This window comes from Anoplolepis gracilipes, chromosome 8 (genome assembly GCF_047496725.1).
Source record: "Anoplolepis gracilipes chromosome 8, ASM4749672v1, whole genome shotgun sequence".
Taxonomy (NCBI): domain Eukaryota; kingdom Metazoa; phylum Arthropoda; class Insecta; order Hymenoptera; family Formicidae; genus Anoplolepis; species Anoplolepis gracilipes.
The window spans coordinates 408,681-426,517 of NC_132977.1; the positions used below are offsets into that span (position 1 = coordinate 408,681).

Below are 17,837 nucleotides of genomic sequence, written 5' to 3' on the forward strand. Positions count from 1 at the left end.
GCTGTAATTTTTTTAACAGTTATTGAAATTGTCGTATACAACAAGTTTAGTAATATAATTAATTGACTCGTAAAATATGTTACTTGTACAATACAACACTGCATATTTCCTAATTATCTCTCTTCTTCCTTTTTACATTAAAAAGAATTAAACTAAATTAAAAAGAATTAATCAAATGTAATGATTCTTGTTTACATCTTTCTTTCATCTGCGAATTATATATGATTTAAAATCATGTTTGGTCATAATTGTGATAAAAACTTATTCAATTTTTATGTCAAATTAAATTTTAACCTGCATGCACATATTGTGTCATAGTGTAGATGAGAGGTTTTACAAGAACTCGATTGCAGTCGTGATTGCATCTAACTTCAATTAGAGATTTCAGAGAAAATAGAAAAGTCATTTCTAGTCATTATTCTCTTTGGAAATTTTTATCATTTTCTAACGTATACGATTATTTTTCTCTAATAAAAAATTCTTTTAGCTGTCTGCCTATTAATTTAACTATAATGATTAGAATAGTATTATCATTGTTGCAGTTTTCATCGACCACGTGGATAATTAACTGTTCGTGAAAATGACGCACGGCCGTGAAATGTTGGTGATTACGCGTTCTCAGCTCTTATCCGCGATGCGTATCGAACGCATCCCCGCCGCTCGAAGCACGTGGTGCAACCGACAGCAGGAATATCGACGCCAGACTGGCGGCCGTTAGTTGGCGGCCTTGCCATCGGCAATTTATTCACCGGCTGGTATATCTTAGCAGCCCGTTTTCCTGCCCCCGGCAGGCTCCATACATTTTCCGTATCACGAGCAATAAAGCTATGCCTGCCCTTTTGAATCGCGCATGTCGTTATCCTTTCCACCTTTTATTGTTTTCAACAACAAAATATATATATATATATATATATATATATATGTGTGTCCTCCATGTGACAGTTTTAATTCTCCTTTGGAATGCTCAAACGATTTTTTGCAACCACATCCCTCTCTATATTATCCCTTCTATCCATGTGGTCACCCCTTTACAAAGCATCCATTCGAACTGTGCAGACGGGGGAATTAGTTCGAATATTTCACGCTACGTGGCGCAAGACGGGCAAGAGTTACTCGCATGTAAAATCCAATTTGGAGAGTATAAAAGAGCATGAGTGAGGATGGAAAGCATACTTACCTGGCGTAGAGGCTACCGTGATCAACAAGGCGGTTCCTCCAGGGCGAGGCTCTTCCATTGCACTACGGTTGAGCTGACCCTTGCGAATATCCCTAATGTGGATATCTCGGACGTATAATTTTTGTTAGTCGGGACTGCGTTCGCGCTATCCCGGATAATAGAATTGCAAAAATAATTCAAGTCGACGGGTGCCGCATGATTGAACAGCGTTATGCGGTAATGGCATGACGCTGTTCAATCATGCGGCCCATCCATGCAAAAGTAATTTTTAGACAATTCTAAAATAAGGGGAAGAAATTATCTTCAAAAATTTCTGGTTTCGTAGAGAAGATAATTTTTCATCCAAAATTCTCAAGTAATAAGTAATGTCCTGTGTCTTCTCTTTCAACGTATAAAATAATTTGAAGCGACCTCTGGACATTCTTCGCAGATTTTTCAGAATTTTCCGTTAATTTTTCTTAAATAGATAAGAATGAATGAGATTTTTTTTTAAATTTCTCTAGCATCTTTTATAAGTCACGAAGAAAATAACGTTAAAGAAGAGTTTAAATTTCAATTTATTATATATCTCTCGTAATTCGTGCAGAATATGTTTTGTACACGAAGTATGTATTTGCAACAACAATGGACATGATTGTATAAAAGCGAAAATTTTCTACTTTAAGAAACACAAAGAATGACTGAGCGTGAAATAAAAATGGATTGGCGGGCGAATCCGGATGAGATAATAATTATTAATTGAACGCAATTTTCAAATTAATAGTCGAAATTAATTCGAGGATATCGAGTTTAATTTACTGAAAGGTCGGACGATAACGGTCGAGACGATACATATATAGGTATACGTAACTGTACACCTCGCTTCATGCACTTTCATGAGCTTTAAGTGCATCAGCCTTCGGTATGTAACTCCATTTCCTGCGTTCCTGATGATGCGAGAGAGAATTTCGAATAAATAACATTTAATTTAACCCTCTCGCTTTTGACTCTTTATCGTAATATTCCAATACCATAAGCTGTCGAATCAATCAATTTTTTTTCATTAATTATATATATTTCTAATTTAAAGAATAAAGACAAAAAACTATATTTAATTATAAAGTGTGTTTTTATTTTTTCTTATATTAACAAAATTATTCGCTACCTTCTTTTTATACCATAAGAAAAATTTACATTGTAGTTTTTACATCACAAGAGTTACATCATAACATTTATATAGATTATAGATTAAGGTTGAGGAAATATTTAGTGATGCAACAGCACAAGGCGATTTAATAAAACTTTAGCGGCTTATAAAGGAAGTTAGCAAAGAGAGTCTACAGCTGCTTTAACGAGCGCGACTTTTATTAGTAAGATCTTAACAGAACACCGCAGTTATTAACAATAAAAGGATCAGAAGCATTTTTTTCATCGAAATATCCGCTTTGCTTTGATATTCTGTCTTACGCATGCAAAGATCGCCAATTCTTCTCGTTCGACTCGCGCACGTTTGCATAAATAAATGGAAATATTTCACTTTTTTTCACCAAATAATTCAAAAAATACAGTCGAATAAAGATAATTGATGCTCGAGCGAATTCATGATATCTCGGTACTACTAAATGCAATTGCTATAGGGCATCCATGTAGCTCGTGAGTCTGCAAAACAAACTACATTTGCGGAAATGAAGAAGTGCCCGGGGATCTATTTTCATCGACACCAGTCATTTATGACGCAGAAATTCCCTCCGCGAGTTGACATGTCGGGAATTGTCTAGATACAATGTATGATGGAAGCGTCCTGGGAAGAGAGATGGAGATTGATTTGACGCGATCGTTCGTCACGTTGCGACAGATAATTTTGATCAAAAATTGACATATGAATTTTATTAATATAAAAAATTATATTTTACAGTATTTGCATTATTTAACTATATGATAACCTTTCTCATAAAAAAAAAAAAGGTTTATTCCTTTCTTCGATTCTTTAACATTTTAGATTGACTTTCTGATTTCAAATCAATCACGCGAAATTATTTGAGAACTAATTTCCTCTGGGAAAAAGTCGAGTAAATTACATAAATTGCGAAATTGTATCTATATATTTGAAGTACCTCATATTTAGATTAATCCTGCACGTATTCGTTTCAACATTTATTTCGGAAATCGATACTTCATTATAGCGATATTGTCCATCGAGGCTGCGGCGGGAGCATTGACTGGTCCATTCACCGTTCACCGAACAAAAAAAAATTAATCCGTTCGAAAATACGGGGAGCACTCGTGCTTAAAAGCACTTGTGAAACGGTATGCGGCTCAATTACATGAAAGAAACGTGGCGCCAATTAATGAGAAGCGAACCGTGGGCTGAGATGAGGAAAAAAGAAGACACACTGACGCAAGAATGAAATAATGTCGTTCAACTTACTTACTAGAAGTATTTTTGCCGATAAATCAATTACATTTTCGATAAAATGTCCGAGAAAACGCGCGACGTAGTTGATGAAAAACCGATTTATCCGATTTATCCGATTTATCCGATTTAGAAATAGAACGTCTCAAAGTATAATAAAACTTTTTCTTTTTTCATCATCTCGAAGAATATTTGAGATAATTCAATCCTCAAAATATCACATTTATTATTAATGTTTATCACATCTTTTGAGGTTTAGAGATCATAATGAATAAGTTTCCATTCTCGATCAAGCAGCGTTTGTTCGCAATGTGTTATATCAATATTTGGACACTATGCTATTTCAACGGTGCAATTGCAAACACTCTCTTCAATAACACATTTACATTCCAACAAAGTAAGTCATATCGAAGGATACATTTTGATTGCACAGTTGACAATCATATATGTATTTGTATAAACTATAAATGCATCTAATTTTTTTTATAATTTTGAACAAGTATTATATATTTGTATACCCAATATTTGATTTTTATTTTCTATTTAAGCAACATATGTATATATATATATATATATATATATATATATATATATATATATATAACGTATATAAATATTCTACAAATATTTGTTATAATATTTTTTTCTATTTTATTAGAGATTTCTTTCAGTCTAAGATTTGTTTTTTTTTTTTTTTTTTTTTTTTTGCAATACCTTAATTACATATAGATTTTATCAATTAAATCTTGGTTTTATTTCAGTCTATACTTCCGAAAATAATTATATATAAAACAATCTACGAAACTACGATCTGAAAACTAAAGAAATGCTAGATCATAAATTTTCATGGCCATTGTAGTCAATTAAATTGTCTATCATTACGCGATGCGACGACTTTTAATTGCATTTACGTGAGGAAAAGCGATACTCGTTTTGAAGTCGCGACATATCGGGCAACGACCTACGACATTGACCGAGGTCATTTCATCTTCGCAGCAAAGCAGAGCTCATCCTTGCGACGGTATCGTTTTTCAAAGACCACATTTCTGCTTTTTTTTCTCACACGTTAAACTTTACCCTCGCACCTCTCGTGAAAACGACCCTTTGCGATCTAAAAGTTTCCCTTCCGCGTAAAAATATGTGGTAGAAAGATCGGTTTCTTTACCCTCGTCACCGTTTCTTGTTTTTTTCTTTCATTTTCTACTTTTCTTCGTGGGAATGATCATGTTTTATGGATGCACTCTTGCTTGTTTCCCTAAATATTTATAGTCGTTTATATATTTAATCCGAATTGCCAGAAGCTTGTTGGTATAATGTTATACATGCACCGTTATTTTCTGTTATTTGTAATAATTATTGTGACAATCGCGTCTTAATATAAATGGCTTAGTATTTTATATTCAGTATTTTATAATATTTTATAGTATTAATTTATCAAATACGTTGGAACCGACATATTTGGTATATAATAATGTATTTTTTTTTCTTGAAACAAATTATTGTAAAATATACAACGACGTTTATGTATATAGCTGAAATTATACAATAGAATTTAAAAATAATGTATAAATAGTCGAAACAATGCGAAATTGTCGCTTTTATTCTTTTGCAAATATTTTTTTACATAATACAAAAGAAAGAAAATATTTACAGAAAATTTTACAAAAATTCTTCTGGATTATTGTACTATAATTTACAATCACTGCAACGAATGGATATGCAAACGGAAGATTGAATTAGATTCAGTCATCTGTGGAAGCCGACTGTTAATTATTCCGGAAGTTGAACGTTTGACGATGCAGTTAAAGGCGATCTCGTTGGTAGAACACGGGATGTAGGTCATAGAAAGTTGCACAAGGAAAGTGGCCCGCGATTTTAATTTAAACCGTTGATTCATGCATGCAAGAGGAAAAAAGATGACCCTCCCCATACTAACTATGAAGCACGAATTAAAATTTAAATAAAATCGTTTAACGTACACAAAACGACACAAAATATAAATCACATAGGCATATCATGTAAAATCGTGCTTAACAAAGAATATAAAAATATTATATATATATATATATATATATATATATATATATATAAGTATATATAAATGAATATATAAAGAAATTTTCTGGAGTGTAGAATACTGTGGGCATTTTTTTGCTTGATTGAAGCAAAAAATTAATGTTTTTAATTGTTTTCTGAAAAGATTATACACTCAATAAAAATACACATATATTTCATTCGACATATAATTCTAAAACACGTTTCCAAATATAATATCTTTACGTTAAATATGCAAAAAATTTCTACATTTTTCATCCATGCATAATAACGTATACTGAGAGTGATAAGAGCATAAAGCAAAGTGCCTAAACAGTGTAGGTGTGATAACGTTACAATCTATAAAGAAGAATGATATTAAAAAGTGATAATACGAGTGTCACCTTTCAGATGCAAATATCCTTATCGGATAAGAGAGTAAAAAAAAGATGCATTCTCATGGAAAAAAACCGCATTTTTGTATCGCTAATTTAGAAAATTGCAAAGCATAAAGATCAACTTGACAGGTAACATGTTATAATAAGTCATCGATATCATCGTGTTTTAACTTTTTAATTTGAGAAATAACTCAAAATAATTTTTAATAAGTATTAAATCATAGAAAAAGTTAAATTGAGAAAAAATAAAATTAATATTATGTCAAATATCGTTATCTTATATTGCCAGATTTGTACATTCGATGGAAAGCACTGACTCGACGTCACGAAAATATCATTTGACGACAGTGATGATATTTATTAATGGACGTTCGTTTGCTGTGACTCATTTTGTGATGTCATTTTACTTATCGTAGCTGTAAACAGGTGTGTGGCATGTGGAAATTCTGTCTAGTTGTTAGTCGATTTTTATTTAGCGCCTTCATGTAAAAAAATGTGCTTTATTTTTTGCAATCTTATCAATATGCTATTTATAATATTATTATCGTTCAACGTATTATTTATTATATAATATTAATAATATTAATAAATTATTTGTTATATAATATTAATAAATATGAAATAATCTTGAATATAATATTGTAATTATAATCTCAATATAATAAAATTTTATTCTTTCATCCGCATTTGACAAATATATATTTTATATATATTTATAATAGAAATTATCGCTGTATTAGAAAGTAAATAAAGTTTGCATTGTTACTATAAAAATTAACACATGACATTATTACAACTATACTTTACTATAATTTAAATTTACTATAATTTCGTGTAATTATCATAGCGTTTTAATTGTAAAAACTTTTAATACTCTCAAGTATGCGCTTTGATAATATCGCAAATTACGTAGTATTAAAAGTGCAGCAAGGATTCATGCGGGTAAAATTTATAGAAATGACGGTGGTCACAGTGAAATATTTCTAGTTCGATGTCCTCATATAGTAAATTTGTACCATTCGACAGATATAAATGTCTGGCGCAGTGGCGCGAGATACATTATCGTTATTCCCGCCTCAGTTTCTGACATTTCCAAGTATTCTGTGAAGAAGGCGTGGAAAAGAGAATAATATAATGGGCCATGGTCCTTGGAAGGACCGGTTGACGTAACCGGTCCACTATTTTTAACCGTGTCCTTTTGTTTCACTTTTTGCCGATGCTCTCGTCTTTATTCCCGTTTCCTTCCTACACCTCCGTGTAAATAAAAAAAAGCCGTTCTACTTTCCACACCTTTTTTTTGCATATTTCCAAAGCTAAATAGAAGAGACACAAATACCGCTAATTTTTATCATATATTACGAATAAAAAATATATTCAAATTTTTATATGTGCAGTTTTTAAAAACTTGAATACCTTTCCCTCTAACTGCATTAACTATAGCGATTGTCTGTATACTTGCCTAGAAATATTTTGCCACAAATCTCAGAGATAAACTATGTGACGCAAACAATTATTAGAAAAATGCAAATAAAAAATAAAGCGAGAATATTGCAGGTATTAAATGCAAAAGTACAGTTACTTTAGATGAACGCGGGAATTGTCGAAGAGAAAGGAATTTGTCATTTGCAAGGCAGCTTTAGATATGACCATTATGCTATCTGCGAAGCAACCGTTATATGGTGAATACGAATGAGAGCCTCGCAAAAAAATTGTGGAGAAAACGTATAAAGTTCTTAAATATACTATAGCTTTGTTCATTCGTTAGATATTCGTAAATATTTTTTACAGGCACACATAGAGATCCGAGATATAATAATAACTCTAAGAAGTATTTTTTTAATCACAAGATTTTAAGAAAGATTTAAAATAATTATCTATACTTTTCGATGCTAATAATAATATTATAATTACAAAACTATAATCTTTTAAGATAATAATTGATATAAGTATATCTTATTTTCTTTCGATATTACAACAAAAATCACATTTTGCATAATATTATAATCAAAAGATTAAGATTCTATTTTCTCTTACTGTGTTAACAAAAATTATACAAATACAAAGTTTTCGAGAAATATAAAATGCAATGGAGAGAAAATATACATATTTTGATACATTAATAATAGTCCTTATTATTGTTATCCTGTAAGTTTCGAGATGCTATGTAGCGTATATGTACAATATATACAGGTGGAAGGGATGACAGCCGTTCGACCGTCTCCGCCGGCAGTCGGCAGCGTTCGGCGGTGCTCGGCTCGCGCAGCTACACCGCCCGGACCGAAGTCAGTCGCAGTCAGTCGTCAGTCCTCGCGCATATTTCGTAGAGTCGGCACGTATGTCGTGTCCTGTTAACTGTCGGCGTTTTTCAATGCGTTCGGGAAAAAATTTTTCAACCGATGATTTCTCGCGAGCTCTCTAATCATTATCGCAACTTCGAACGATGCTCTAAAACGTCGGTCGCGTGAGTGCGTGGATTTAATTTCGGTATAATAGTGGCGAAAACCAAGCAGTGAGAACGGTTGAGAGGGAGAGAGTGAGAGGAGGACGAACGGTGTGCGGCCCGTGATCGATCCCACAGTGTGTCTCGTTCAGATGTTTTTTTCGTGATTTCTCGTCGCTGATCTTTATTATGTCAATGATCGCGTGTGTCGATAAATGGCTTTGACTCGTGGTGTGCTCGCAAACGACAGAACGGCCGCTACGATGCTGCCGCAGACACCTGACATCATCCCGACGACGCTCAACCAAGTAAGTGATAGGCGGTACATATATTTCGTTAGGCGCGCCGGTCATGATTGAAGTTGCTGAAATTTCGAATTCAAATTTCTCTAGTGTTGTACAGACGTGCGTGTATTTTCTAAATTTACGTAATTTTTCTTTGCGAATATTATTTATGAATTTATCTCTTTATACGATGCTCATTGAGAGAGAGAGAGAGAGAGAGAGAGAGCACATATTTAGTAATATAAAATTAACGTTATCGAAGCGCGCGTGAAATATCGAAGTCAGTTAGCTTTTTGACTCGAAATTCAATGCAATTTTAAGTTAATGTTACCGCTTCCGGTAAAAATTATTAATTGTTTAAGTATTGTGATACTTTTATTTTTATCAATATTGAGAGATCCTAAGCGATATAAAAATTAACGATACAAAAGATATTAATAGTTAATTAATCTTACAATTAAAACAAATGCACATTTATACATATCTACAGTGAAATTTGAACTCGTCGAGAATAAACCGCTGACAATAATATTGCAGATATTATTTGAAAATTCTGCGTTACATTTTATAAATAAATATAATATTTTCCGTGGAAAATATATAACGTATAATGTAATTTTGATAATATCGTATAACATGGTGATTAATAGTTGGATTTAGCAATTTTCGTTGCATTTAATTTATTTTAAATCATTCTTCTTTATCACAGTTATATATGTGCGATTAAATCGCGATTCAATCTTCTGATTCTTAATATAATATTTTAAAGCTCCGTTATGTAGATAGATTACATATGTTCCACGTATAGTAGAAATTGATTAACCTTGGAATCCTGTCATGGTTCGATGCCGTCCGGACGAAACGATCGTCTTAAGGTCATACTGTACTTAGGATCAGACCAGATCATGAGATCCCGGGAGAGAAATAATATCCGATCACACACATTCGACCGGGCGGATATAATCAGTTCGAATGTGTTTGACACTTTAGCCATCCTAAGAATTTTAATTAAAACTTTGGTCATTTGTTTGCTCGTAAAGTAAATTTTATGTAATATCGTAGATTTACTATTTTAACTCTGTGAGAATATCGGTTTCAATTTTTCGAATCATTGATTAACTAACAGGTTAATTGCATATGATTTAAAAATTACTATGACATCTCAAGAATTTCTTAAAAATATCTTGTTTTATTTTGCTTTGACTTTACATTTACAGTATTACATATGAAACTTATTCTAAATCTAAAGACTTTTTTTTGTTGAAATAAATTATTAAAGAAGTCATTTTTAATATTTTTAATATTTAAAGATTTTGATTTTCGATATATTTTTAGTTCTTTAGAGTTAAAAATAAAATTTTCTACTAGTTTGTCAATTTTTCTGTAACTAAAATATATATATTTCGAAGTTCTTTAATAATTTTCAAGCTATAAAAGTAATGATTCTTCTCGTTAAAAACGCTCTTTGATTATCTCTGCAATCTTCCGTAAATGTCGATAAAACTCGAGTTGCCAAACAATACATACACAGACAGTTTACATGTCACTTGATGAGAAGTATAGAAGTATACAGTGAGAGGCAGACAACGTGATCGATAATAACCGGAAGGTTTTGCGAAGGTCTGCCCATTGCGGACCAGACACGACATTGACAACATTGACATTTTATCATATAAAATGGCTAGAATGGTTTTTTACTTGTAACTCTTTTACGCGTAATTTAACAGATTGAAGGGATTTTTTACGAAGAATCGTTACTTGAATAATCAAGTTTCAAAAAAAGAATCAAATTTTAAAAAAATATGGCAGCATTAAATTTTAAAAAATGATTACACGTGGAAATAAAAATTATACTTTTAGAATAGAAAATACATTGTACATTAATTGCACAAGAAGAAAACTTTCAAGCTGTTTTAAAATTTATTCTCTATATAGATTTTTATATTTTCGTCAAAATACATATATTGAAAAGAGACGGATGTAATTTTAAGGAGATTTGTCGAGATTTCAACAAGTGGATCGTAAATTAATAATCCTGTTTTCATAAATTTTTTAAAGATGACAGAAAAGAAATTTTTTTGAAATTTATTCTCGTTGCTAACATACGTATATTCTTATACAATCGAGAATAATTTTCCTACAAGGTATATTAAAGTAAAATTGATTTATGCGATAATTACGTTTTAAATAATAATTCGCGCGATTGAAATTCACCATTGAATGCGTATGAATTAAAGGAATTAGCATTGTTGTAATTGCTGCGAAACAATTGCGGCATATATTTTTCATATCTCGTCAACGTGTTGGTTTCGAAATACCGATAGGTGTCCCAGACCGAGTTTCAGTCTAGGTCAGAAATTAAATCGTGCAATAACAATGTAATGTAATACACATTACGACATGTTAAAATTATACAATAAATTACAAATTTACGAAAACTCGATCAATAATTACACTTTTAATGAGTTTTACTGATCAATTAAACTGATTTTCTAAAAATAATTTTCCCTTCATTTAATTCTTTTATTAAAATGACAAAATATAATATCGTGTTGCACATTATCAAATAGACAATTATTTGTCAATGATATATAAAAATTTAAGAGTTTAAAATATAAAATAAAAGTAGTTTAATAATAAAGATGAAGAAAGAAAGATTTTATTACTAACAATAAATAAAATATTTTAAAATCAAATTTTAATTGTAATCTTAAAGTTAATATTAATTTTAATTTTAATTTTAATTTTAATTTTGAGTTTCATTTTAATTTTTTAATGTTTAATTGTGCAATTTTAATTTTGATTTTAATTTTCAAATTTGACTTTAACTTTATTTTTGAATTTTGATTCTAATTGTAATTTTAATTAGTAGTGATATATAATGTATATTTTATGTTTATAGTTTATTTTATTTGTTTTATTTTTAATATTATTCATACCATTTGTTATACGATTACACACAACATGGACACAATCTCAACAAATGTAAAAAGCCTGGATGACTGGAAGTCATCCAAAGCCGAAAGGCAAGGATTAATAAAATAATAAATATTTTCAAATCGTATTCCATAAATGAAATTTTATTAAAACTCACACAATTTTTTTCTCACGTATAAACGTTCACGTACCATTGACTTATCCGCGATGACTCGAAAGGATGAAAGGCACCATGCGTTTCGCTATGTTCTATTTGTTCACGTCTGATTTCGTCGTAAGTGCCTCCTCTTCTGAGACGCGCGTCGCTCTCCGCTCAGGTTTATCATTCGTGGAAGGTACGTGACGTACACCGCGAGAGAATTCTTGACGTGGACCTTATCGATTGTTTCAAAAGCCGATGTTAAACAAGGTACGACCTCGTGTAATCTTCGCAGGTATACGCGATGCTCCTCGCGAAAGATACGTGACTGCAATCGTGCGAAACGCACGTAATAATTATTTCCATTGAGTCATTGATGTCTTATGATTTTTCCATTCTGCCATTCATTCAATGTCATTTGAAAGCTTTTACATGTTTACTTATTTCTATAAAGCAGCACGCTGAAATAAATATCTAAAGTCTAACAATCTATTATTTCTCTTATTTTTTTTTTTTTTTTTTTTTGCAATTGATCCATATATTCAAATGTTATCGTATTTATTATAACAATTGTTATACTAATTTAATTGATATTTTATATTAAAAATTAGTCACGATTTAGTTTTTTCAAAACTAAAAGATTTTTTCTTTTTTAATTCTCATACATCATGGTTATTAATATCTTTTATCTGAATTTAATTATTCGGTAAATGTTAAAAAAGTATTATATAAACACTTACCGCAGTCGTTTTATCGCCGCTTTCAAAGGTTATTAATGTAATCGATGACGCAAAGTTATTTCTACGTTAATTAAATTTGAAAATTTCATGATAGTACCTTACAAGATTACTGGACGAACGTTAAGCAAGGTGAGATCGGTCCCTCGTGGCCGCGCTTTCATGTTAAGAATTAAAAACAATATTTGCAGGAACGATTACTTTAATGCCTAACGCGGTGGCATCACGGCTGCCTCAACGTCCGTATTCTCGTCATCGGATGATTCCGTCATATGTATTTTATGCAAATACCGCTTTATGCAAATGTCGTCGATGCCACGGTCTTTACAGAAGTTATACTGCAAATAAGTCGAGCGTTGCTTTACATTTGCAGTGAATAATGCATATTGTTGCGAGATTAAATGCGGCAGAAGCGCGCAGCGTTGAAATTACTAATCTCTTTTCCGGCTGAAATCTTCAAAGAATATGCCGCTTTCCGGGCATAAACGGTAAAAATGGCAAAGCGAGCGAGCAATGTAATTTGCATAAAGCTCTTTAATATGTCTGAAGTTACAGATATAGCTATTAAAAATTTTGCATACTACATATAAATAGAGATTGTGTAATCAAAAAATGCGACATTTCGCGCTTCGTGTGTGCACGTGTGCACACGTATGTAATACAGCATAGCAGTCAGGAGAGACTATAATGTATTTTTTACGAAAGAAGAGACTTTTGAAAGAAAAGGGAGAAATAATTGATTATATTTTTCGAAATAATCATGAGAAACAGGATATGAACAGACATTTCAATAGCATAGGCCAAGAAACGTGAGAAAAATTTAAGGTTCTTGCGGTTAGAGAAAAGCGAAGAATAATGATTTTATGACTGCGATTTTTATAGTTCTCGCGCACAGTGTTTCGCATATTAATACTACCGTCATTATACTTTTCGTCATTAATATGTAGTATTTATATAATATAGATTATGTGAATCTCTAAAATTGAACCGGCATTCTCGCCAAAAGATTGAATTTGATATACATTTCTACAGGTATTTTGTTTTATTATTAAATTCATAAAAAGAAGAAATTTTTAAAGTTAAAATTTTATATCTTATATTATTCTTTAAAATAGTTCGAGTTATAAACTATGATACATATTATTAGAGAAAAATAGGTTATTATTATTATTTTTGAATGTTATATTTGCATAGAAATTGAATATTGAAGTAATAAAAAAGAAATAAAGTATTTAAATTTATTATTTCGTTATTCAACATTTCACGAGATATCTCATTATAGATTTTTGCGAAATGTACAATTAAATCTGTAATTATGTACATATTTTCAGTTATCACGAAATAATAAAAACAAGTTATCCTGTATATTTTATGTTATATATTTTCTTGGACATTTTATATTATCAATTACATTTTTTTCATGGTTGATAACTTAAAATAATTATGAAAATTAATACATCTAGCTTTTGACTCTTGAATATATCTTGTATTTATATAATGGTTTTTTTTATAATTCTGAAATCTTAAAAGCTTGAACGAGATGCGTTATACTTGACAAGATTTTTCGCAAAGGTTACCTTCGCACAGCATATTTAATTGATTATGCGCAATTTCTAATAAAAGATATTATCGCTTGATTATAACATCGTGAGGGCATTGTTTTAATAAGACTGTTCAACTGTGACTTGTGATAATGATTAATCGATGTATACGGATCATATCGTAGGTATTAGGGCAGAGCGAAATTGTTCCGCTTTGAAATTAAACTCTGAAAATTTTAATGAATAAATCTGACGGATCGGCTAATTAGAAAATACCAGAGGAACATATTCGCTCGAATGCAAAGTTCTTTGGTCATTTTTTGCTTTTTATCTTTTATTAATATAATTTTATATTAAAAGAAAAAAAAAGGAAAATTTTTCCTTAAAAAAAAAAAAAAAAAAAAAAAAAAAAAGATGTTTACGCGGCTAAAAGAAGATATATTATTTAGCAGGCAAACATAGCCAAGGTTATTGGAGAAAATTAACGTTATAAAAGAATTTTAATGATTATTTTGATCACACGATAGCAAATATAAACGATTGAAAAATATACATAGTTATGTAAATCAAGGTGTAGAAACGATTTGGTACGTACCGAAGCGTAACTATATGTCGATCGTTATAATTAAATTTGCGATTTACGTCATTCATATATATTCGAGCGTAGGTTCGACTTTATCGCGAGTCGGAATACTTAAACGCGAGAGTCTTTCGGATTAATAAATTAAAATGCGTTATCTGAATCGTCGCCACGATAATTATATCATGTCGTACAAAGTAACTGGAATCGTCGCGAAAAATCGCTTCCACCGTGTTTTGCATTAATTAACGATTTTTTACTCTAATTAGATTGACCACTGGTTATTCTCGTGAAGCAAGACTCTCAAGCCGTATATTAACTCTAAATAATCCAACGCGATTAGAGTATCAGCGAGACGGCCGGCGTACTTATGTACACGAGAAATGGTTGTGTAACTAGTTATGACTGCGTTTGCTTACTATCGCAAACGTACAAGAGCGAAACTTTCTTTATCATCTCATTCTTTATCTATTTTATATCTATTTATTATTTTTTAAATATTTATATTTATATAAAAGCTTTTGAGATTCTTTCAATGAAATAATGAAAGGAAAGGGAGAATGAAATAAAAAAAACTTTCTTTACAGTTAAATTTTGTTAAGTTTTGATGTAGAAAAAAGATACTGCGGGCAGCCAATTACAGGGAAAATATTAAGATATTAATTAATAAGTATTAATTAAAAAGAATTTAAAAAATTACAAAATATATGTAGAAAAACACACAAGAGAAAAATACTTCTTTCCATATATCTCATTATTCTATTATTAAAAAATATATCTTTTTATAAGATGCTTATTTAATGATTATTAAATAATAAATGTTTATGAAAATATAAGTTTATAAACGTTTATTATTTAATAATCGTTAAATAGGCATCTTATAAAAAGATATATTTTTTAATAATAGAATAACGAGATATATGTATGGAAAGAAGAAGTATTTTTCTCTTGTGCATTTTTCTACATATATTTTGCAATTTTTTAAATTCTTTTTAATTAATATTCATTAATTATAATACCTTAATATTTCCCCTGTATTAAACGACATAATTGCTTTGTTATCAATAACATATTTATTTATGTATCTGGCAATTTGTTTAACTCGTACAAAGTTTTAAGGCTTATTAATATTTAATAAAAACGTGCTAACATTGTGAAGATTGTGACATGATAATTCAGTGTTATACATATTAAAAGGTCCTAACGTGCACATTTTTTGAAGCTTATCACGATTAGTTTGCCAAAAAACCTAAAAAAAAATGATGGTTCGAGGCCGAAAATGATGCTATGACGGTTTCGTCTTAAGACGGGCCGACAGTCTAATGAGATTTCGCGGTCGACAGTGGTGTAATTAGAGGCGAAAGTGCCCTGCCGCGCCGGTTAAAAGCCTTTACCACCTGCTTCTCCACGTATTTTAATACGTTTTAGTTTACCGTTAGTTATGCTCGCGATTACTTGCTGCTCATTGGAGAAAGGTGAATGGGACGGTATCGGAGTCAGGACGAAGAACGAGGGGGCCCGGGGGAGGGGGGAGGGGATATGCTGATCCCCTACTTTTTCTAGCTATAAGTATAAATATACGTTCGCTAACCGACATGCAGAGCTCGTAAAATAACTTACGTATCAGTATGCAAAAATCCGACTATATATTTAGTGGAACATCATCGTTCTAAAAAAATATTCATAAAACAGTTATTTTATCTACTGATATAAACAGATCTCTTCTCATGACATAAAAAAGAGAAAATGTTAAAAAAATATAATAAACAAATATATATACATACTTGATTTTAAGACTGACGTGTGAAAAAATATATGACAAATTTTTTAAAATTAAATAAAATTATTTATATATGTATATATATTTTTTAACAAACATATTAATAAATTGTACCGATTGATAAATGGAGTTACACGAAAAATCTGTAACAATACTATATTGTCATTTGTATTCACTTTTTCCATTATTTTTGACGAAAAGCATAAGCGGATTTTTACTCTGTTATGTCATTGACCAAGCTGGCAAGGACTCTTTAGGTGGAGAGTAGTTAGAGAGAAGACTGCGATCGATCGGTCTCGAGACATTTCAGCGACGTAGACATATTCCAAGACCACCCTTATTTATCTTCGTCTCGTGTAAATGTTAAACACGTCACTAGAGCAATTATAAATATTTTTGTTTGAAAAAATCAATATATTTATTTTCTCGTAAAACACTTTATAATTTAACAAATACCATGGGACCAATATCAACTATTTTTGCACTATTTTTACATATATGTAATACGCGAATAAATTATAATTATCACAATGATTAATTATGTTAGTGTCGTCTTTAAATAGATATTTATGTAGTGCATTTTTTCAATCGCGTTTTGAAAGCACATGCATATAAGTTTTTTAAAATCAATATAATGTTTTATCGAAAGATAACTTCGATCTTTATAGATTACTATACATAGTAAACTGATGTCATATCTTACGTGTTATCAACTTTAAAGAAACTCTAACTTAATCTTAAATTCGATACTGTATCGGTATCTTGATTTGTTAGAACGTACGTATTTAATCTTACAGTTAAATAAATAAATAAAAATGTGCAAACATAATGTTTATCAAATACATATTTTTAAAAAGCAAATAAAAATAAAAGAAGATATACTTATATAATCTTTAACGAAGAAACGTAGAATATTTTATCAATCAGAGTTTCCGGTAAAATATTTATCGAGAATTTTAACTGTAGACTCTTGTCACGCTATAGTTTCCTTGAGAAATGCTGACAGTCGGTCGATTGTTTCCGCTTTCGACGAGTACGTTTCACGTTTAGTTAGCAACAAGTTGTCAAACTGCATTTCGCTTTATTCGTAACCGTTGCTAACTGTTCCCGATGAAGACGGACGATGAATTACGTAATGACGTTTCTTATACAGTCGACATGCGTTCCTTAAAATAACGAATCGCGCAATTCACAATATGTTTATATGCATCTTGCTTATGTGTATCATATGTGTATATAATGTATATAATTAGGCATTTATTTTAGAAATACTTTTCATATTCTTGTTTAGAAAAATATATAATTATTTAGAAAATAATTAAGCTAGCTAATGATTAATAATTGTATCGTATATTTTACAATTATATTTCGAGAGCTTTAGTTTGTTTTTTGTTGTAA

At 30.7% G+C, this 17,837-nt stretch overlaps 1 protein-coding gene and 1 non-coding gene across 3 annotated transcripts in view; both read left to right on the forward strand.

Moving 5' to 3' along the window:
* The first annotated feature begins 1,169 nt into the window (after positions 1 to 1,169).
* Positions 1,170 to 1,331, forward strand: LOC140669136 (U1 spliceosomal RNA). Its single transcript, XR_012047305.1, has one exon. It is a non-coding gene; the product is annotated as a U1 spliceosomal RNA (small nuclear RNA).
* A 6,968-nt stretch (positions 1,332 to 8,299) lies between these two features.
* P130cas (Serine_rich_CAS and FAT-like_CAS_C domain-containing protein p130CAS) overlaps positions 8,300 to 17,837 on the forward strand; it is a 72,342-nt gene continuing 62,804 nt past the window's right edge. For both annotated transcript variants that reach the window (XR_012047151.1, XM_072897146.1), the window contains exon 1: positions 8,300 to 8,749. Coding sequence is in view for 1 of the 2 variants with exons in the window: in XM_072897146.1 (XP_072753247.1) it covers positions 8,657 to 8,749 (93 nt within the window). In the remaining variant the exon portion in view is untranslated. The remainder of the gene's footprint in view (positions 8,750 to 17,837) is intronic.